This window comes from Phascolarctos cinereus, unplaced genomic scaffold (assembly GCF_003287225.1).
Source record: "Phascolarctos cinereus isolate Bilbo 61053 unplaced genomic scaffold, phaCin_HiC Scaffold_4;HRSCAF=312, whole genome shotgun sequence".
Taxonomy (NCBI): Eukaryota; Metazoa; Chordata; class Mammalia; order Diprotodontia; family Phascolarctidae; genus Phascolarctos; species Phascolarctos cinereus.
This window is the reverse complement of record NW_027555847.1, coordinates 317,142,751-317,165,735: the sequence shown is the minus strand read 5'-3', so window position 1 is coordinate 317,165,735 and position 22,985 is coordinate 317,142,751. Positions and strand designations below refer to the sequence as shown.

Sequence of the window (22,985 nt, the reverse complement as noted above, 5' to 3'; positions counted from 1 at the left end):
AACCAAATCAGTAAGATCACAGATCTGTTTAAGTATTGAGTATTTGAATAATAAAAGTGAAATAAGATTCTTTAACATTATTGTTAAATAATCCATTATAATTTTGAAATTTTAAAAAAAGTTTTAGAGTTTTTGTTCCACTTTTGAACATTGGAATGAACAATGTCCTACCTTCTTTTCCTAAAAGCATTCAGAGGTATTAGATGTCATTAAGATTGCAGCAATAGCTTAAGTTGTTTAGCCACTGCTTGAAATTGTTTGACCAATAAGCTAAAGTTTTTATTTTAAGGAAGATTAGTTTCCTTCTTTGAGTTTGTTTGTATTAGAAAAATTATCTGTAATTTCTCCTTTTTAGACTGAATCTGGTTATGGATCAGAATCAAGCTTGCGCCGACATGGCTCAATGGTATCACTTGTGTCCGGAGCAAGTGGTTATTCAGCAACATCCACCTCATCATTCAAGGTTAGTTATTACAAATAATTCAAAAAAATGGAACATAAATGAAAAATAAAGGTTTGAAAGCTTAACCTTAGAAATAGAGACATTCATTTCTGTCTAATTCCTGTCAGGATGAAGGGTAAGGCGGACCAGCACAATTAATGCTATTTAGCTTCTAAATAGTTTGAGAATATTAAATTTTATGTTGTGGGTATAGAGCATGTATAGTTGAAAAAAAGGGGTCTTATTGAAATGACATTGTTTTTCAAGCTAAATGAGTCAGAATTCTGCCACAAAAATTCCAAAATATTATTCTTCCTTCTTTCCTGTCTCCCACCTAAAAAAAAATTAAAAAAAGAAAAAAGAAAAGAAATCCGCATACACAGTAGATAAAAATCAGGTAATTTTGTTTCTTTGCATCATTTTAATGGAATTTTTTTCTTGTTGCATTATTTTGTAAAAATATTTTAAGATATGAAAAGGCTCAAAACTCAGAAGAATGTGGACTATAATTTCTAATGATAGTTAACCTGTTTTCAGGTATAATATTCATGCAGCATTTTAAAAGCAGTTTTATAAATAGTTCTCAAAAGGTCACACACTCATTATCTTAAGATAAACTTCTTGTTCATATCATCAATACTTGGTACCAGAGCCAACCCTTAATTGCTAGAGAATAGAGTTGGTGGTATGAAGTATAATGCTAATGTCATAACAAATATAAATTTCAAATGAATTATGAATTTTATAAGAAGTATATGTTTGTGGCTTAAAAATAATTGTAGGAGAACTGGCAGAAGTTGTTTAAGTGTCTGGATTTGATGAAGGTGAGTAAATCATAAATGAAATTCTTTTAGCAGTAGTAGCTTCTGTGAATATTTATAAATGATATTTGTTTTCTCTGTCTCTCTAAATTGGAGAAAGTGAACCAACCAGACAGGGTAATTCATCTTTTTATATTCAGTGACTGAAAAAAGGGAACCATATAAACCATTATTTCTCATGCAGACTTGGGAGAAATCCTATTATAAAACAACAGTGGCATCACATTTTATAACGGAAACATTTTTATATTTTTATTCAAAATAATGTAGAAAAATCAGAGTATGTAAACTTGAAGAAAATTTGTTTTTTAGTTATACAAACAACTGAAATCTGTTTTTGGTAAGGGTGCTTATTTTCAGGATTATAGCATAAGAGTTATGAGGGGCCTTGGAAATAAAGTGTTCCAACCCCCTAATGTTTTGCTTGAAGCATCTGAGTCCCAGAGAAGTTAAGAGACTCTTGTCCCAGCATCACAGAGGTAGTAACTCAGCCTGTCAAAGCATCTCCCAAATATCTACAATTAACCTACTGAAATCAAGGACAATTTGCTTTCCTGTAATTTCACATTAAGAAGTAACTAATTCGTGAAGTTGACTGTTGGAACCGTGAAGTTAACCTGGAAAGTAACCAAGTAATTCACTTACTTCAAACATATAATAATATTGGATGTCACGTGAATAAAGAATTCTTTTTCATCTGGGTTGTAAAGAATGTTCTAGTGTGGAAGAATTAATTTCTTAGGAAAAAAATGTGGTCATACTGTGTCTAGTGGTTTGTCATCACTTTTACTTCTTGGGCCCACTGGCACTATTGGCCATTCCTACCTTTTGTGTGGTAAAAGTAAGAATCCACCCTGCAGAACTCAGTGACTTAGAATACCACAAATTCATATCATCTATTTATTTATTTTGTTAAATATTTCCCAATTACATTTTTATCTGGTACCAGGGGGGGTGGGGTTTTGTAGGTTTGATGGCTCTAATCTGCATACACACTAGATTTTTCCCCTAAGCTGGTGCCATGGCAAGAGGCTGACTTTGGAGTCAGAGGACTGAATTTGAGGAAGTATCCAGGAGGAAGGGATGGTCAATAGTGACACATAATGCAGAGTACAATAAGGATCAAGAATTCTCATTCTCACTCAAAGGTCTTGGAAATTAGTGAAACAGAAATCGTTGTTATCTTTGGAGAGAACAATTTCATTGAGTTAGTGAGGTCAGAAGGCAGATTATAAGGAAGTTAGATATAAAGGAAATGAAGGTGGAATAGAATTTTTTCTAGGAGTTTTGCCATGAAGGGGGGAGGAGGCATATGGGGAGCTAGGTTGAAAGATAGGGAGAAACAAATAAATTTATTTTTCCCCCTTTTTTCCCTTTTTCTTTAAAAAATTAAAAAAAAATTTTTTTTTGCTAAGACAGATCTTGGCATGTTAGGCAGCCAGGAAGGAACCAACTAGATAGTAATTGAAGGTGAGAGGGGATGGTAATTAGGCAATCTCTAGGAAGAAATTGGAATCCAGGGCACAATTACAAGGGTCACCCCTGATAAGAACAAGACAACTTTTTCATAGGAAAACAGACAGCACATCAAGAGGTAGGGTCATAAAAAGTGGCTAGAATAGGCATGACTACTTCACGTGGATTATTTTCTGCTCTTTCCCTTCCCCTTTGTCTTTTTTTTTTCCAGAAGGGCCACAGTTTGCGTGAGAAATTGGCTGAAATGGAAACCTTTAGAGACATCCTGTGTAGACAAGTTGATACTCTACAGAAGTTCTTTGATGCCTGTGCAGATGCAGTCTCCAAGGATGAACTTCAGAGGGATAAAGGTTAATTAGACAATTGCTGACCCCTATTTCTGCTTATAGCATGCATTGATTAAAAACCAGTTGCCCTAAAGAAAAGGGAATTTTCATTTCTAAGGTAATTGTCAAAATCAGGAACTATAGTCACATTTATAACATAATTCCAAATAGAACTATTTTTAGTAGCATCCTTATTATAAATGCACTTTTATGATGTTTCATGATTCATTTCAGAGAAGTCACATGACAGAATTTTTAATTTACTCAATTTCATAAAAATTTAATGTTTAGCCTTTTGGTAATGGTATGCTTCATTGTTTTTAAATTATATTCCCATGAAGGTCTAGAATTATCAAAATCATTTTAAGTGTTTATTCTAGATACAGGTTAAAGAATCTTTTTCAACATCATGGGCCTTTGAGCCTTGGAAAAAAGTTAACTGTGTGCTGCCCAAGTGCAAAGCAGCTTGGTATTTGTCTTTTTCTTTTAAGGAAATAGAAATTTATCTACCTGTCAAATTATTTACCTTGTTAATAGGTTTCATTCTGACAAACTGACAACTGTTAATTAAAATTAATTTGGAATTCGTAGCTATGTGAGATACTAAATAATAGTTAATTTCACTACATATGTGGCTTTCCTGACATTTCCTTTCTTGTTCTTATGAAATTCTTTGCTGTATATTCTAATTTTTAAGGGCTTCAATTTTCTCTGAAATAGCTATCCCTGAAATAAGTCATTTGGTAGGCTTAAAAATTGTATGTCTATTCAGTTTTTCGCATGAGGGAAATGATGTCTTTAAGACAAATGGCCTTTCATTTCACCTCCATAAAAGGGAAAAAGTTTTTTTTCTCAGATATATCCCTTCCTTCTTCCTACTCTCTGCTCAAGTGGGCATTTTACAAAGTGAGCCAGAAGACTAGAATTTCATTATAATAACTTAAAAATAATAATTTCTAAAAGATTAATAGTAAACATTGAGATAGCAGGAACAAGTGATTCCATAGAGAGTAAACGACCATGTTATATAAATAGAATTGAAAAATGCTAGTTGACATGACATTTAAAAACATAACTACATCCATTTCACCATCATATAATCCAAATAACAATGCTAGTAAATTTTATGTTTAAATGCCATTTTAAGTAGTGAGAAGTATCTCAGTTTTTGCAGGCAGTTAGGTGGCAGAGTGGATAGAATGCCAGGCTTGAAGTCACAAAAACTCATCTTTGTGAGTTCAGATATGGCCTCAGACACTTACTGGCTGTGTGACTTTGGGCAAGTCACTTAAACATGTTTGCCTCAGTTTTCTCATCTGTAAAATGAGCTGGCAAAGGAAATGGTACACCATCTCAGTATCTTTACCAAGAAAACCACAAATGGGGTCCTAAAGAGTTTGATGTGACTGAAAAATGATGAACATCTCAAGTTTTAGAAGGACTACATAAGTGAAATTAATTAGCCAGTTAGATCTTATTTATAAGGCATAAACTAGCCATTCTCTTAAAATATTTTTATATTTTTCCAATCACATGTAAAAATAATTTTTAACATTTGCTTTTAAAAATTGTGAGTTCCAAATTCTCTCTCTCCTTTGCCCTCCCTGAGAAGACAAGCAATTTGATATAGATTATACACCTGCAAAACATATTTGCATATTGGACACGTCCAAGAAAACTCAGACCAAAAAGAACAACCCAGGAAAGATAATGAAAGTAGAAGAAATATGCTTTGATTGGCATTCAGACTCCATCAGTTCTTTCTCTTGAGGTAGATTGCATTTTTCATCATAAGTCCTTTGGAATTGTCTTGGATAATTGTTTTGCTCAGAATAGCTAAGTCTTTCGTAGATGATTACCCTTACAATATTGCTGATACTATGTACAATATTCTCCTGGTTCTACTTGATTCATTTTACATCAGTTCATTAAGTCTTTCCAGGTTTATCTAAAATCATCCTGTTTGTCATTTCTTATAACACTGTGTTAGGTGTTGGAGATACAAACACAAAGAATAAACTTCACAGAAAGATAATCCCATAAAGTTCAGAGGGAAAAGAGTGATAATTGTTGGTGATGCCTTACTGAGGAGTTCTGAGACGGCTATCTGTCAGTCCAATAACAATAGAGAGGAATATTATTTTCCTGGGGCACAAGATGGTGCAGCAGATAGTGTGCTGTGCCTGGAGTTAGAAAAACTCATCCTCCTGAGTTCAAATATGGCCCTAGATACATACTAGCTCTGTGACCCTGGGCACTTAACCCTGTTTGCTTTAGTTTCCTCATTTGTAAAATTAACTGGAAGGGGTCAGATCTGGCCTCAGACACTAGCCATGTGACTCTGGGCAAATCACCCCTCTTTGCCTCAGTTTTCTCATCTGTAAAATGAGCTGGTAAAGGAAATGGCAAACCACTTCAGTATCTGCCAGAAAACTCCAAGTGGGGTTACATAGAGTCAGATAAGACTGAAAGGTCTGAGCAACAACAATAAACTCTGGCCTGTCTGCTATCCCTTAAACACAACAGTCTGTCTCCTGTCTCTGTGACTTGGCATTGCTGGTCTCTCATGCCCGGAACTTCTCAATACGAGTCCAAACGGAAGACTAATAATGAAATCTGGTAACTTAGAAGGACATAATTGACCCTGCCAACCTGGAAGATACTGACAAAGATTACACAGTTTACACTCTGAAGACTTTAGGGGTGCAAGTGGTTTTTTCATCACTGTTGCCTGTTAAACCCTATGGATGCTGAAAAGAGCAGTTTTGGGAACTAAACATCTGGTTAAGACAATGTTATGTGAGAAAAAAGTTTGTATTTCTGGACCACAGTTTAAAATATAGAAATGACAGCCTCTTGGCTAGAAATGTGATAAATGTAAGGAGGGCTGGTAGGAATATATTTGTTTTGTGTCTTTCAAGCCTAGTCAAAAAAGAGCTTTAAGTTGAAAAGAAAGGAGAAAGAAAACTATCTGTGTACCACGTAAAGACACCACTTTTTAACATAAAGAATAGCAATTGAGATGAAAAGTTCACAAGAAACAAAATTAGAAAGGAACTAATAGTAAAAAACAAAGCCTTCTTAAAAACACTGCTCTGCCTGGATTTATGAGGTTGTATTAGAGACTAGAGAATGAGAACACTTAATAGCTAAATTAGGGCGAATTGATTCAAGTATCTTATAGTAACAATTCTTTATATAGCATTCTCATTCTCTAATCGCTAATATAACTTTAGAATTCCAGGCAAAGCAGTCTGTTTTTGAGTAGAGTGTACTTTGGCTAGAATTCTCACTTCTGCTTTTAAGCCCGGATACTTAACAAGTTCTTTTCAAATGAAAGAAAACTTCTTTTTCTTGTCTGGAAAAAAGGTTAGTGTGGCTCTTTTATAAGGAAATATCTCCATCTTGTGGACATTTTAGATTATTGATGCTGAAAAACATTTTTTCTTCATGTTCCGTGTTTGCAACTATAGGATCCTATACTGGAAAGGGCCTTAGGTATCTTGCCTTCCAGTACCTTTATTTTTACACAAAAGCAAACTGAAGCCCTTATAAGTTAGCAAGTAGTACTAAAGTATTACTGAGCCTACATTCTGATTCCAAATCCACCACTCTTCCCATTTACCATGCTGCCTCCCATTGTATTACATATAAAGAAGTTTAAAATTAATCAGAAACTTTAGTTGGCTGAGATATTCTATTCTCTTGCTGTCCTAGTTAACTCAAATGCTACTATAGTAAAATTACCAAGTAGTTATAAGAGACAAGTTGTAGCTGACAGGCATACATTCTTAGTGGGGAGAGTCCATACTCTAAAGTTAGGGTGCTTTCCAAAGCACCCTCCAGGTACAGAAAACAGACTCTCCTCTTTTCTCCATGTTGACTCTTTGAACCATTTCAGCTCTACACTGTCCTTTTCTCCTGTGTCCCTTATCCCCTCATACCACCAATTGTGCCCTGCTGAGCCTCAGCCTTGATTCACCCCCACCATCTCCTCCTCTGATACTATATACATACTACTGTATTAAGGTGGAGAAAAATCCCATTTTGACTGGATCTGCTATAAATTAGTTGTATAATGCCAACTGAGCCCTCATTGCTGCTGAGCAATGCTTCTACTTTTCCTTATTAGCTCACCAGCCTATTCTCCATAGCAGCTCTTCCAGATCTTCCATGGCTCCCCTATTTCAGCTGACAGCCTTATGTCATGTTATATTGAAAAAATTCAGGCTATTCACAAAGACTTCCTTCCCACTTCTCTCCTCTTCATCTGTCACTCAGGTGCCTTCTGCCAATATCTTCTCCTTCACTGCTACCCAATAAATAAGTGGTCTTATTCATTGCCAAAACAAACCAGCACCGGTAATCCCATTCTGTCCTGCCTCTTCCAACAGACTGCATCCTCCCCATCCTCCATTATCCCCCATTATCCCCCTCTCTCATTTCTCTTCAATCTTTCCCTGTCTGTTGGATACAAATATGCCCATGTTTCTCCTGTCCTCAAAAAATCACTCACTTTATCCTTCTATCTTTGCTGTCATCCCATATCTCTTCTGCCTTTTGTGTCTAAACTTGAGAAGGCCACCTACAAAGGGTATTTCCATAGTTTACTCCCCTTTCACTCTCTTATCAACTCTGCAATCCAGCCTCTAACCTCATCATTCCACCAACACTACTCTCTCTTCAGGTACCAATAATCTCTTAATTGCCAAATCCAGTGGCCTTCCTGAGTCCTCACTCTTGACCTCTCTGCAGCCTTTGACACTGTCAGTCATGCTCTTCTTGATCCTTTCTTCTCTCTTGGATTTTTGGGCACCACTCTAAGTTGGTTCTCAGCCCATCTTTCTGACTACTTCTCACTCTTCTTTGCTGGATCTTCATCCAGGTCATACCCACTAATCATAGGTGTCCCACAGAGCTCTTTCCTGATCCTCTTTCCCTCTACATTAGTTCATTTGGTGATCTCATCAGCTCCCCTGAGTTTAATTATTACTTCTTTGCTGATAGTTCTCAAATCTTTTTGTCCAGTCCTAATCTCTCTACTGATCTCCACACTCGCACCTCCAGCTTTCTTTCAGTTATGTCAGACTGGATCTTAAACTAAGCATACCCAAAACTGAACTCATTATCTTTTCTCCTAAGCCCTCCTCCCTGCAAATTTCTCTGTTGAAAGCATCAATAGAATCTCCCCAGTCCCCCAGATGTCATTATAAACTCCTGATTATTACACGCGCACCCCCCCACACACACCCCCCCCCAACCAATCTGTTGCCAATGTCTGCCCATTTGGCTAAGGAAATGATGTTTACTAAAGCACAGGTCTGACTATATCACCCCTCTGCTCCCACTCTACAAACTACATTGGCTTCCTATCACCTCCATGATGAAATACAAAAGCCTCTGTTTTGCATTCAAAGCCTTTCATAACCTAGCCTTCCCCTATCTACCCCTTCCAGTCTTACTCCCCAACACATCATCTCATATCCATTGACCCTGGCTTCCACAAACAAGAGGCTCTATTTTTCAGCTCCAGACTTTTTCTCTGGCTGTCCCCCATGCCTGGAATGCTCTCCCTCCTCTGCTCCAAATACTCACCCCCCCCAAGTTCCTTTAAGTCCCCATTAAAATCTCACCTTCTACAGGAAGCCTTTCCAAGTTCTTTTTAATTCTAGTGCCTTCCCTATGTTAATTTCCTTTATCATCTATATAGCTTGTTTATCCATATTTGTTGAGGGAAGGGACTGTCTTTTGCTTTTGTATCTCCAGTGCTTGGCAGATAGTAGAAGCTTGATAAATGCTTATTGATTGACTGGTCTAGGATCATTATCTGGTGGAGTTTGTGGAAGGTTATAGATTGAAGGAAATAGGAATGTTGGAAAGTCTCTGATCATGGAATCTGTGGTGCAGGAAGGAGGACAATATTTCCAGGCTGAAGGTATGAATAAAGTATAAGATTGTCACAGAGGTTAAGGAAGTTTGGAGGAAGCAATAGTAAAGAGGTAACAGATAAGGAGACTGAAGTCACAGAAAAAATGTTGAATTGGAGGCAGAGTGCAGGTTTTCATGAATGACTATGTAAATGGTTAGCTAGGCCATACAGTGTATAGAGTGCCAGGCCTAGATTCAAGAAGATTCATCTCCCCAAGTTCAAATCTGACCTCAGATACTTAGCTGTGTGACTCTGGGCAAGTCACTTAATTTTGTTTGCTTCAGTTCTTATCTGTAAATTGAGCTGGAGAAGAAAATGGCAAACCACTCCAGTATCACTGCCAAGAAAACCCCAAATGTGGTCACAAAGAGTCAGACATGACTGAAAAAGGACTGAACGAGAACATACTTGTAAATGGTATAGAGTTTAGATAGAGATCAAAAGTCATTGTGGATGGGCATTAATGAGGTGAAAGTGTCTGAAGAAAGTGCCTTAAGGTGGCTATTGAAGTCAGCAAAGATATTGGTGGTATACTCAGTGGACAGGGTAACATAAGCCAGGTACTAAAATCTTAGGCCTACTGGGAGATAGAAATGTTTCTAACAGGTAATAGACAACAGAAGTTATGATTTGTAGGGAGACTGGTAAAGAGATAATGTGCATTCCAAGTAACAAAAAATTAAAGAGGGGATAGTAGTTCAGTAGTTGGGAAATGGAGCTGCAGGATTAGAGGGCTTACTTTTTTCCTGCTAATTTTTTTCATTGAATTAGGAATATGAAAGAAGGTGAGATATCCTTTCCAAAAAGTTAAACTTCTGCTAAAATGAACAAATCTTTATTAAAAAGCCTACATGCTTTTGTTATGAAGGGATGGCTGTCTTGATAGAGGGTTGGGAAGAGATATATTCATAAATGAAGCTAATGTACAAAACAAGATAGCAGTAAAAATAATCATAGCCTGTGTGCAGAGAGAGCACTGTGTTAGGTGCTAGGGTAGATGCACCATTTAGATCAAGATGTAATCTTTCCTCACATAGACTACAGTCTAAGTATTTGGGGCCAAAGACTTAAACATAGGTAACCATGATATGAAATATTATGTAAATGCATTCAATAGGTAACAAATATGTAGGGAAAACAAACTAATAAAAGTGTGATGAGAAGTCAAGAAGAAAAAGTCAGGCATGGGAAGGAAGAGTCAGGGAATCAGTCAACCAACTAGCATTTGTTAAAGTGCTTACGAGGTGCCAGCCACTGTGTTAGGTGTTAGAGATACAAACACAAAGAATAAACTTCACAGAAGGACTAGATGATCATGGGGAAGAAAACAGGGGCATATATAACCATATACAGAATATTCATAAAGTGAATAAATACTGAGTATTTAAATACAGTGTAATGTGGAAGGAGGAGACTAAGAGTTGAGGGAATCAGAAAAGGCTTTTTGTAGAATGTGGTGCTTGAGCTGAATTAAAAAAAAAAAAGATGGGCTGTATGAGGAGGGAAATGTATTTTAGATATGGAGGAAGGCCAGTGCAAAAATACAAGAAGAAGAGATGGTATATGTGAGGGAGGATTAGAGACTGCGGTGAATGAATTACATACTACTATCAGGAAAATGACTATTGAGGTTGGAAGGATAGTTTAGGACAAGTTTATGAAGTGTTTTAAAAGCTAAACAGAGGAACTTATCTTTTATCCTAGAGTCAATAGAAAAGCAAGAGATTGATTAGGACCTTGTTGAAGTAACTGGGGAAGGGGTGATGAGGGCCAAACTGACTGTGCGAGTAGGCAGGAGTCACATATGAAAGATGTAGAGGTAGAAACAAGATTAAACATCTGATTGGGCATGTGAAATAAATGAGTGAGGAGTCAAGAATAATGCCAAGATAATGAATTTGGGAGACTGGAAGAATAGCAATGCTTTTGACAGAAATAGAAAAGTTTGTAAGAGGGATGAGCTGTGGAAGAAAATTGAATTTACTTTTGGACATCCTTGAAATAGATAATTGATCCAATAGGTAATTGATGTGAGGGAGAAACGCAGTCTGACTATATAGGTCTGGGAGTCTTCAGCATAGATGTAGTAGTTAAATCCAATGGGAGCTGATGAGTGTAGCATCAGAAAGTGAAGAGTAAATGGGCTAGAATAGAACCTTGAGGAAATACCCACACTTAGAGGGCATCAGCTGAATGGTGAATTGGCAAAGGAGACTGGGAAGGAACTCTTAGTCAACTTAGGAGGAGGACTAGAAAAGAGTAGAGTCATGAAATATCGGAGAGGAGAAAGAGTATCCAGGAGGAGAGTGTGGATATTTTCAAATGCGGCGGGTAGGTTGAGAAGAATGAGGACTGAAAAATGATCACCAGATCTGGCAATTAAGAGATCATTGATAACTTTGAGGAGAGCAGTTTCAATCAAATGATCATATTAAAAAGCAGATTATTAAGGGTTGAATAGTGAGAGGAGAGAAGTTGAGATAGCTTTTTCAAGGATTTTGAGAAAGGAAGGAGGGATATAAGACAATAATTTGAGGGCAAGGTAGGGTCTAGTACAATTTTTTCCTTGTTTTTTGTATGCTTTCCCCCGTCTCTGCCCACCTCTACCTGAAAGATGTGTGAAATGTAGGTGTATTTGAAGGCAGCAGGGAAGGAACTAGTAGCAAGGGAGCCTGAATTGGATCTTTGAGGGAAAGGAAAGAGTTGGAAAGGTAAAAGTAGTAGGTGAGGGTAACATCCCAATTCTAACTGTGAGAGATGGTGTAAGCAAAGGTATAGAAATGGGAGATGACAGAATTAGATCAAATTAACTCATTTGGTAGTAATATTTTATTTATATAGTCTCTTTTAAGGTTTGGAAAACACATCACATACACTACCTCTTCATAAAACCCTATAGGAGTTGGTGATATAATTCCCATTTTACAGATAAAGAAATTGATTCAGAAGGTTGTTACTTGGCTGAGGTCACATATATGAGTAAGGAGACCTGTTAGGGGAACGATATAATAAACCAGGCAAGAAGTAAGGTAAGCTTGAGCTAAGGTGGTGTTGGTGGTAGGGGTGGAACAGAGAACAAATATGAGATAAATTGCTGAGATAAAATGAGTTCATTCACAACCCTTGTGCATGCACATATACATACAACGCCACCACCAATAATAATATAAACATGGGAAATATTTGTTTTAGAGGGGGAATATACATGGGTGGGGAGAAACAGTTATTTTTTTGCCTCCTGCCTACTATCGCCAAAATATACATTTCCCTTCCCCACCTCATATACAAACTTCTTTCTCTTTTTGAAAAGGGTAACAATATCTCTTGAGAATGGTAGAAGTAGTCTCTTTCAGTGAGGAAAGAAGCACTTATACCAACATTGTCCAATAACACAGGATTTGTTGAACTCTAGAATAAGCAAATGCAATAGAATTTAGAGGAGTCTTGCTTTAAGTGGAATGGAAGTTTCCTACTGCACAGCAGACAGAAATACTATTACAGAAGTATATGGTTTGGTATAAGGCTTTGGGTAAAGGTAGCAGAGATGAGAAGTTTGGGGCGAAGAATAATAAATAGGAAGGACAGATAAGGAAAATACAGTGAAAGTAAGGGGATATGGGCCATTGAGGAGAGTCAAATATAATGTATGTAATGTATTCACCCTAACCATCGATAAAGACTTAGACCCAAACATATGAAAAGACTGGCTTTTGAGCCTTCTAAACTATCAGCCCTTCTCACTCTTTAGTAGTCCAAATGATTACAAGCACACCATAACCCAAGAGATGAACAAATGGTAGTGAACAGCAGGAAATGGGATTTCAAAAGTTAGATGAATTGAAAATTGGGATATGACCTTTTATTAAATAAGAATTTACTTTTTTAATGTAGGTACATGTTTATGTTAAACGTGTCCTCAAAGTTGGTTCTGGCAGTTGGAAATAAATACATTCCAGATGATTATGGTATTTTATAAACCTAATATGTATATAATTTCTTTTGTTTAGTGGTAGAAGATGATGAAGATGATTTTCCAACAACACGTTCTGAAGGAGATTTATTGCATAATACAAATGGCAATAAAGAGAAGTGTAAGTAATACAAATTTGTCACAATGTAAACTTTTTTTTTCTTTGAAAAGGAACTTAGTATATTTAGTGCTTCAGTTCATCAGTTAGCAAACATGAAATGCTTACTATATATCAAGCACTGTGCTAGGTGCTGGGAATATATGCAACAGTGAAATAGTATAACCCTCAAGGAACTTAACATTCTGTCAGGAAAGACATAAGACAAATTTATATTTTTAAATGAAAAATAAATTACAAGATAATTTGTAGCAGGAAAGCACTAGCAGCTTAAAAGATCAGAAAAGTTTTCATGAGTCAGCCATAAAGGAAAATAAGGGTTTTATGAAGTGAAGTTAAGGAGTAGGCATATGGGGGAACGGGAGATGTAATGTCATGTAAGGAATAGTAAAAATGCAGTTTAGCTGGTGAGTGAAGAGGAAGAATGAATAATACTGGAGTGGTAGGTTGGAACCAAGCGGTTTGAAGGTTTTTTGATCCTTGAGGTAATAAGTCACTGGAACTGATTGAGCAGGGGACTGACACCCTCAGATTTCTGCTTTAGGATTATCACTTTGATAGCTATGTGAAAGACGAATTGGAATGGGGAATAATGAGGTAGGGAAGCCACTTTTGTACTAGTTTAGGCAATTTTTTAAAATTAGTAGGAATTAATTTCTACTCAGCCATTGGGAGGAGAGACAAATTCCTTGTAATATTCATAGTTAAACAAAACAAATCTCCTCACTGTCCATGTTCAAAAATTATATGTCCATCCTGCACTCTGATTTCATTGCCTCTCTGTCAGCAGGTGAAAAGGATGCCTCATCATCTGTGTTCTGGAATTATAGATGGTCGTTGTATCAATCCAAGTCTTACAGCTTACAGTATTACATTGTTGTATAAATTGTTTTTCTGGTTCTGCTCATTTCATTCTTCAGTTTATACAAGTCTTCAAATTTTTTTCATTTTCATAATAATGATGTCATAATACAACTTGTTCTAGTTCTGCTTACTTTACTCTGCATCAGTTCACACAGATCTTTTCATATATATTTGAAATCTGTTTCTTGGGGGCAGCTAGGTGGTACATTGGGTAGAGCACTGGCCCTGAAGTCAGGAGGACCTGAGTTCAAATCTGGCCTCAGACCAAACACTTGACACTTACTAGCTGTGTGACCCTGGGCAAGTCACTTAACCCCAATTGCCTAAAAAAGAAAAAAAAAAGAAATCTGTTTCTTTATTTCTTAGAGCACAGTGGTATTTATCATATTCATATACTACAGTTTCTTCAGCCACTTCCAACTGATTGGCTTTCTCATAGTTTCCAGTTCTTCACCACCATGAAAAGCTGCTATAATTTATTAATTGATTGATTACATTTAGGACCTTTTCCTTTTTCTCTTCTCTCCGTTGGTTATTAGCCTAGCAGTGGTATATCTGGGTGAAATGTCATGTATTGTTTAGTACATAGCTATATCCAAATTGCTTTCTAGAATGGATGTACTCACCATCATTGTGCCTCCTTTCCACATCTCTCAACATTTGTCGTTTGGCTTTTTTGTCATCTTTTGCAATCTGATAGGTGTGAGATGGAACCTCACACCTCAGAATTGCTTTAATTATGGACAAATGTTGAGCCATCTTCAATTGCTTTTTTTCTTGTTGAAAGATTATGATATTAAATGTTCCATTATGAGAATTAAAATTCAGCATCATATAAGATTTGGGATATTTCTCTTCTGCATGTGATATTTTAGGCTTTTCTCAATGTTGGTAATAATTCATATTTATGTAGTACTTTAATAGTTCAGAACATTTTCCTCATAACAGCCTTATGAGGTAGCTTTTAGTTTTTGTTTTTGAACTTTGATTTCACAACTGTAAGGAACTCCTGAAATAAGAGAATGTTAATTCCAGTTTTTCTTCCATTTCTCTCACCCCTTTTTACTACTTAATACTTTTGAAAGCTTGATCAAGTGATTTAACTTTTCTGGACATTTCTTGCTTCATCTGCAAAATACAAATAATTGTGCTTTTTCGCGTGCCTGAAGGCAGAGGACTAGAAAGATGATCACATGAAATCCCTCCTAGCACCCTAATCATATGGGAGTCATTATTATCAGAGCCAGAACCTTTTAATCACATCACATGCCCAGGGGCTAGACTGGAAGCTATTCAGAACCAGTGACTTAAAATGTCTCAACCAGAAGTTGTGGTAACAAGGGGCAGCTAAGTGGCTCTGGATAGAGCATCAGCCCTGTAGTCAGGAGGACCTGAGTTGAAGCTGTGTGACCCTGGGCAAGTCACTTAACACCATCTGCCTCAAAAAAAAAGTTGTGGCAACAGTTTTCTTTCTCTGAAGTCACCTTTACCATGAATCATTCTAGGGCAAATGTTCTTAACCAGAAAACTGTGAGATTCTTTTTTAAAAAATATTTTGATACCTGCATTTAAACATTATTTCCTTTGTCATCCTATGTGTTTATACAATTATAAACATTGTTCTGAGGAGTCCATATGTTTTACCACAATTCCCAAGGAGTCAGTAATATAAAAAAGTTAAGAACTCCTATCCTTGGATTTTACTCTCTTTCCTCACTGCTTCCCTACCCCAGACTTTGCTATTAGAAGAGTATGAAATCTATGATATTTCAAATGACAATCGGTATAATTTCTTGCTTTAAAAAGAGGAGGAGGGAGTGTTCTGGCTTCAGAATCCTTGATTTTTCATGTAACATAATTTAAATTAGTCTTAAGCAGAGTGAAGATATCAATAACTAGTCACAGTTAAGAGCTTTTTGCCTGTTTTTCATATATTGATGTTTTTAAAAGCCCAAGATCCATATGTTTCTAGGTGTTTGAAATTTTTAAAATGTTTTTTTATATTTTTATAAGATCGAAGTTTAGCTGGCAGATTTTTAGCCTTAAATGTTTCTCTTTTATTTACTAATTGCAAAACCATGTCTTCAAAATAGTCTCTTCTCCTTCATTCTTCATGGCAACTATATGGCAAAACATACTCCTTTTCTCAAAGGAAATTAAAATATTTTTTTACCCTCACCTTCAACTCAATAGAAGATATGCTGAGGAAAAGGTATTGATTCTTTGGAAGTTTGGTTTGAACCCCCTCCTGGAGAGGAATAAAATTTAACAATGAGGAGTGTAAAGCACTTGTGGGACATAAAAATCAAAGTAACTGAATAAAGGAAAAGTCATGGAAGTTTAGAGATGATCTTGTCTATCTGCAAAGGTTTAGGGTAATTAACTTATGCACAGAAGTCTAGCAAACTTACTTCTTTGTAATTTTTTGTTGTCTCTAAGTTAATCTAAAAGGTGTGGTTTCTGTATGTTTGGTAATCTGTAAATCCTCTTTTGTGTTTAAAGTTCTCTTCAGTAAACATTTATTAAGAACCTGATGTGGCATAGAACTATGCTAAGAATGGGAAAATATTCAATTGACCTAGTCCTGACCTGTACAGAGCTGACAGAAAGATGCTTTGCTTCTGAAAGTATCATTGCTCTTTTAAAAGGAGGTATACTGAAATATTTCTACAGCACTTTCCAACACCATGCAAGTTCTGCAAGTGTTGATATTGGCAAATTATTACCAGCATAGAGCCAGTATTTTAGCTTCATTTGTCCTGAAATAATTTTTCCTGGGTACAGTTTGAATAACAAATATATAAAATTAAAATCTTTTCTATGAGACAATCCAGTTATAACACAGGGAAAGGTGACTAAGAGCCTAAAAAGACTATTAAGCCAGAAGATGTAGTCTTGCTAATAAGCAAATGGGGGGGGGGTTTGAAAGTTGAGCTATTACTATTTTACTTAAGAGGGTAAGACTAAGGACTAAATAAGTTTAATAGTGAGATTTGATCTTTGGGCTTCATCAAGTTATGAGATTCACTTGAATTATTTATTTAAATTATAAAGCTAGTGGCATGAAATCATTTGATAAATAATAAATTTAAGCAAAATTTGGTGTGTTAAATAGATTTTATAATTATAAAGCACTGAATATCCATTTAAAACCTTCATATTTATTTGGCTCTCTTGCTTACCTTCAGAGATGCTCTTTTTAAAAGTCTTTTAAAAATTTTTTTTTGTTTGAAATTTTAAGGTGGTTCTTGCTGTAATTAGGTGCCACTGTAAGCTGTCAGACTGTTCTTGTTAAAGACTTTCTCCTCCCACCTCCCACATGATTCCCTGAGTGCAGAGTGTGCAGCACAGTAGATATCAGGAAATAAAACCCAGCAAAATGAAACTGGACGAATATATTCAAGCCATAATCCTCTTTACTCATAGCCTATAGATACGAAAGGGCAAAATGTTGGCCTTGGAGAGGAAAAATACAGTCTCGGGCCATTACTGATATACTACTGCTGGCTCTCATAAAGTTTTCTAAAGATACATCATAGAGTAGAACTTTTTCTTCTTCGAAAGCTGTTGCTGACTGAAGTGTCTTTTCCAGTATTTCCACATGTGACACCCAAAGGAATTAATGGCATAGACTTTAAAGGGGAAGCGATTACATTTAAAGCAACTACTGCTGGAATACTTGCTACACTTTCTCATTGTATTGAACTCATGGTAAAACGTGAGGACAGCTGGCAAAAGAGACTGGATAAGGTAAGACTAGTTTTTCCTTTTCCTTTAAAAAAAACCTCGAAATTCAATGTAATTTGATATTTTGATTAAAATAATATTTAAATTAAACTTGACATCAGCAGCACGTGAAAGAAGTTTGAGTTTGACCTGAGCAATAGATGGTGTTCTTTCTGTAGAAGTTTCCCGTGTGAAAAATCTGAAATATAAGAGGTTAAATAAAGATAAGCTTTGGAAAAAAATTAAAAAGTTAGTTTTAGTGAAAGTTTTCTGGCAGTAGGTACACATTTGTTAACAGCCTATTATGTGCCAGGCACAAGCACTGGGGATACAGTCGAGAAAACTGAGGCAAACAGTGGTTAAGTGACTTGCCCAGGGTCACTGGGATAGTAGGTATCTGTGGCTAAATCTTCATCAGGCCTAGAATTCTATCTACTCTGCCAGTAGACACCTTGAGCTCACAGTCTGAGAAAGATAGTGTGCAAATAACTAAATACAAAAAGGCTATATACAGTATAACTAAGGAAAAAAATCGACAGAGAGGATGCACTAGAAACAAGAGGGATTAGGAAAGGCTTCCTGTGGAAAGTGGGATTCGGAACTCTACTCCATTGCAATAATGGTATTTACTAGTTCCCAGCTATGTGTTACCTGTGAAGCATGTTCTCTTGAGGGGAATAATAAAGACTTTGAAACTTTGGTAATGCTTTTAAATTATGCTTCTTTGAAATTAAAACCATTTGAGTCTGAGAAGTATAGAAAAAATGTTGCATGCAGTGACACAGTACTTAGGTTGACTATTAATTTAGATCATATGACTTAAAATGTTCCAACTTTTAAAAGCAAAACCTTAGTGCTATCAGTACTTCTCAGCATTCAGAATTAAGTACTATTTAAGCTGCCATTGTGATATCACATTAAATGTGCTTTGCCTGTTTGCATGGAACTTCTACTTTTGTGAATATTTTTACACTTTGGTTTCAAATATAACACTGATGATAATGCTACTATATTCCTTGTGTCTTCTATTTCTGATTTGAAATATTGTTCAATGACTTTGATCAAAGCTGAAATCTCATAGATTTAGGGTTTTGTTTGTTTATTTACATCTAATGATTTCATCAGTGTGGAAACTCCTTCTATCTGGCCTGAAATTTATCTGCTTAGAAAGTATCCTGGGACACTGAAAGGTGAAGTGACTGTCTTGGAGTCCACACAGTTAACAGAAAGGCAGGACTCAGACCTGAACCCAGATCAGAGCCACTGCACTATTTCTGAGCAATGTCTGAGTCGTGACCCTGAGTTGTTGTATTGGAACTCTTTGTGGTGGTAAGCCATAGATGAAAAGGGCTTTGTAATTCATCAGTAAATCAAATTACATTTTGGTTTCTGTAAGAATGGTTATTCTAGCTCTTTTTTAAAAGTTTTATGGTTATCTTTTGTTTTTACACCTGTAGTATGTTTCATCATTTCTTCTGGACAAAAATTGATCATAGCAATCAATTAGTTTGGCTACTTTTTAGTGTTTTTAGGGGTTTTTTTGTTTGTTTATATTATTACAGCCATGTTAATTGTTCTCCTGGTTCTGCTTACTGTGCTCCTTTATCTTCTCAGATAAATCTTATTTTTCTCTGAATTCCTCATAATAGTTATTTCTTTTAGGCCACTGATTTTTCCATCACATTAATATGCTACAATTTGTTAGGATGTTACCTAATCAATGAACACCCCCTTTATTCCTGTTCTTTCGTACTATAAAAAGTATGTAGCACCATTGAATGATAAACATAACCAATAACATGGAGTGACAACTGTGGTGATATGACAGTGATTTTAAGAGATGTTCCCAAGTACTCCAGACTAGATTAGGCAAGAAAAGAGAATTTTAGAATTCTTGACTGTAGTTTAGCTTTCATGGTTACCATAAGCTTCTTTGGTTAACTGCCATCAGAGAGTCCTAAATAAAACTGTCTAAATAAAGAATAGACCTTTCTCCATTCTTAGAGCTAAACTTTTTATGTATGCCACTGATTGTAGTAAATACACACACCCGCACACCCACAAGGAAAACAAGTGCTTTTAGCCCCTTTGATTCATGCTTCAGAATCACATATTCTGTTTGCCCAGATTTGCTCGCTCTCAGCTTTTGGCAGCCCCTTCTTGAAATATCTTGGCTATAAATGCTGTACGTCTAATACTGGAGAATTTACATCAGTCCTAAAGTAGTCTTTCTCCATTTCCATTAGAAAAGAAATAGCAGTATACATTCTATATTTGGAAGAATGGTCTAAGAATATTTTAAGCATCCAGATTTTGTAATTTAGCTGATTCGAAGAGAGAATGCCATGGTACATAGTACTACTATTTGTTTAATGTTCTTTCTTAGATAATAATGGACATTAGTAAGTAGAAGAAACCTAAATAGCAACCTAAGAATCTGGCTAGTCAAAGGCCTCCTTTGTTCAGTAAAGACACAGATGAAAGGTGTGGTGCTATTAATTTTAAGTATCTTATCTCACTACAAATTGCCAAGTCAGCTCATTGGGTCATAGTTCTCAGTGTGCTTTATTGACATAAAATATTCTTTGATATAACCTGTACTACGAGAAATCAAAAAGAAAATTTCAAGGAACCATTTTAGACTTGGGGGAGGGAGAGAGAAGAAGAAAATAACTAATGGGTTAAAAAATATGCCTTTTGATTTTGAGGTATAGCTTTTAAAGGTCAGCTCTTTATAACCTTATAAAATGTTATTGTCTTGTGCTATGTGACCTAATCAATGACTTGCTAAAGGAAATAAAATTGTGAATTTAAATAATTTGTGTTATCATTTTCATGTTTATTCCCTTTATTTGATAATGGGATGTAAGTATCATTTGTCAAAGAAATACCATTATCTCCTTCTCTTATCTTAATATGAAGATAAGTAAACATTTTTGTTACTAAGTATAGACTGCCAGTTGGAATTAGTAGAAAATTTGAATCATGGAATGGTTTAAGATTATTTTCAAGTAAGTTCAGTACCAAACCAAATGAGTGTTCTAAGACCTAGGTATAGTTGCAGGTATTAGCTGTACTACATATAGAACATAGGTATGAAAGTAAGTACTGACAGAACCAGGTTGTTTTGTGTGTGTGTGTGTGTGTGTGTGTGTATGTTTGTACATTCACTATTACATTAAAATCTCACAGTTTGGATTAAATGTTGGTAAAGGGAGACTACTCATCTGAATTATTGAATATTTTCAAGAAATTGTCACTTCTAATATGTGTAGTAATGCAAAGTAATGGTTTTATTGGCAAGTTTTCATCTGTATGGACCACCTTTAATTATTAGATACACATGATTTAAAATTAGTAGACATAACTATGTCACATATTCCCTAAGCATCATGCTACGATTTACGCAGTAAAGGCTTTTTTTCATATACTGTAACAATAAACTGGGGCTGAGGCTGAATTAACCTGTTTGAGTTTATAAAGTGTCACCAATCCAAACCTATTCTGTAGGCTATTAACTGTAAATGATAGGCCACAGTTTTTTGCTTTGGATAAGGACATAAAAGTATAAGAATTGCCATATTAGCTTAAATTGTTATTTTCTCTAGACTTATCAGCAAGCACCTTAATAGTGGTACCAAAGGATATCATATAGAAGGGATTTATTTATGGTCCTATTTAAGAGTGTTAGTGTATATATCCTACAATAGCTTGATTATATTCATAATGTGCCATTAAAATAAATTCTCTAACTTCATTGAAATGTATTTATATTTTCATTCTGTACCTCCTCTTATAGGAATAAACTATTGTTTACTGCTAACTTTGTAAAGTAATACCTTTTAATTTGTCATTAGTCTAACTCTTTTAAGCTTCTAAAAAAAGCTTCATTTTAGTATCCTTTAATTTGGTGAGAAACTGCATATCTATTCTGTTACAGAGTTGAGCATAGCGTAATATTTACTGCATATCCTCCTAAAAATATTGTATGAGTTGGATTAGTTTTTTAAAGATCTTTGGAAGAGGAGGGATACAGTCCATTTATTAAAACCTAGCCTTAATGTGTGGTGATTTTCAGTGTTGATTTTTTTTTTATTTTTAAACTTTTAGTAAATCCTGTTGAGAAACTGAGTTGAGTATACCAAGTTTATTAAGTACTTTATCACCAAATAATGCATACCATTGGAGGTAATTCCAGTACTCCTCTTTGCCTCAGAGAAGAGGAACGTTAGGCAGAGTTCCTCTTTACCAGGCTTCAGTCGTCTCCCCTTTCCTAACAAAAGAGTAATAGGAATCAGCAAACTGCTTGACTCCTCAGAGCTTTAAAAATGGAAGTGATATTTGTTCTACCTATTTCACAGGCTCATTAGGATAAAATGATAAAATGTATATAAAGCTTTCTATAAACATGAACTGTCCTGGAAGCCTAAGGTGATATTTTTAAAGAAAGAAAAGTATTGCATGATACCTTGAGGGTGGCTTGTCTGAGCTTTTAGGACCAATATTGTCTCTTGTACACCTTCTTGTTAATGTATGCAGTTTAGGGCCTGTTTCCTTATGCATTGAAGTCATTAATAATCACCTAAATCATTCTGGTCCCCCTCCCTAAATCCAGCTCTCTGTGCATCTCTTCCATTGTAACTTTTTCTCACTACTATGGCCCAAATGTTGTTCTTGTCTTTTCATTGGCCTCATTATTTCATGTCTATTGCTTTTGTTTCCACAGCTAGATTATGACATCATTTAGGGCAGGGATTACTTCTTAGATTTCTTTAAGTCTCTAATAGAGTGTCCTGTGCATGAAAGAGCTTCTCAACAAACGCTTGTGGAGAGGAGAAAAATGGTTCCAATCTTATGCCACCCCTTAGGTATAAATTTTGATTCTTGATTTTGACATCCAGCATGCAGTATTGCCTCAGAGTTAGTTTGGCTATACAAATGATATAACTAAGAATGTCACTATGGACTCTTTCCGTGATAGGTATCTCTGACTGCTATGGTGAGGGTATTTTAGGTAACAAAACTACCTTTGTATTTCCTTAGAGCTAGCTTCTTATTCTCCTCAACTGGTGGAAGGAACACTATTAATTGAAAATCAAGTGAACCTGTTTCTAGTTCCAGGCTTTACCACTCTCTAGTTGTATGACTTTGGTTAAGTCTCAAGTTCTCTGAAATTCAGTTTATTCATCTTTAAAAACAGTATGTATAGTATTTGTTCTATATGCTTCAAAGGGTTCATTGTAAGTTTTTTTTTATAAATAGTAAAGCACTGTTAGTGGGAGATAGTCTATAACATTGGTGCTATTTAATTTT

At 35.7% G+C, this 22,985-nt stretch overlaps 1 protein-coding gene across 2 annotated transcripts in view; it reads left to right on the top strand.

The window, feature by feature from the left end:
• The window catches only part of CERT1 (ceramide transporter 1), a 163,649-nt gene that overhangs the window by 86,245 nt on the left and 54,419 nt on the right, over positions 1-22,985 (top strand). For both annotated transcript variants that reach the window (XM_020998436.2, XM_020998435.2), the window contains exons 4-7: positions 356-463; positions 2,951-3,089; positions 13,002-13,085; positions 17,539-17,696. In XM_020998436.2, coding sequence (XP_020854095.1) covers positions 356-463; positions 2,951-3,089; positions 13,002-13,085; positions 17,539-17,696 — 489 coding nt within the window. The remainder of the gene's footprint in view (positions 1-355; positions 464-2,950; positions 3,090-13,001; positions 13,086-17,538; positions 17,697-22,985) is intronic.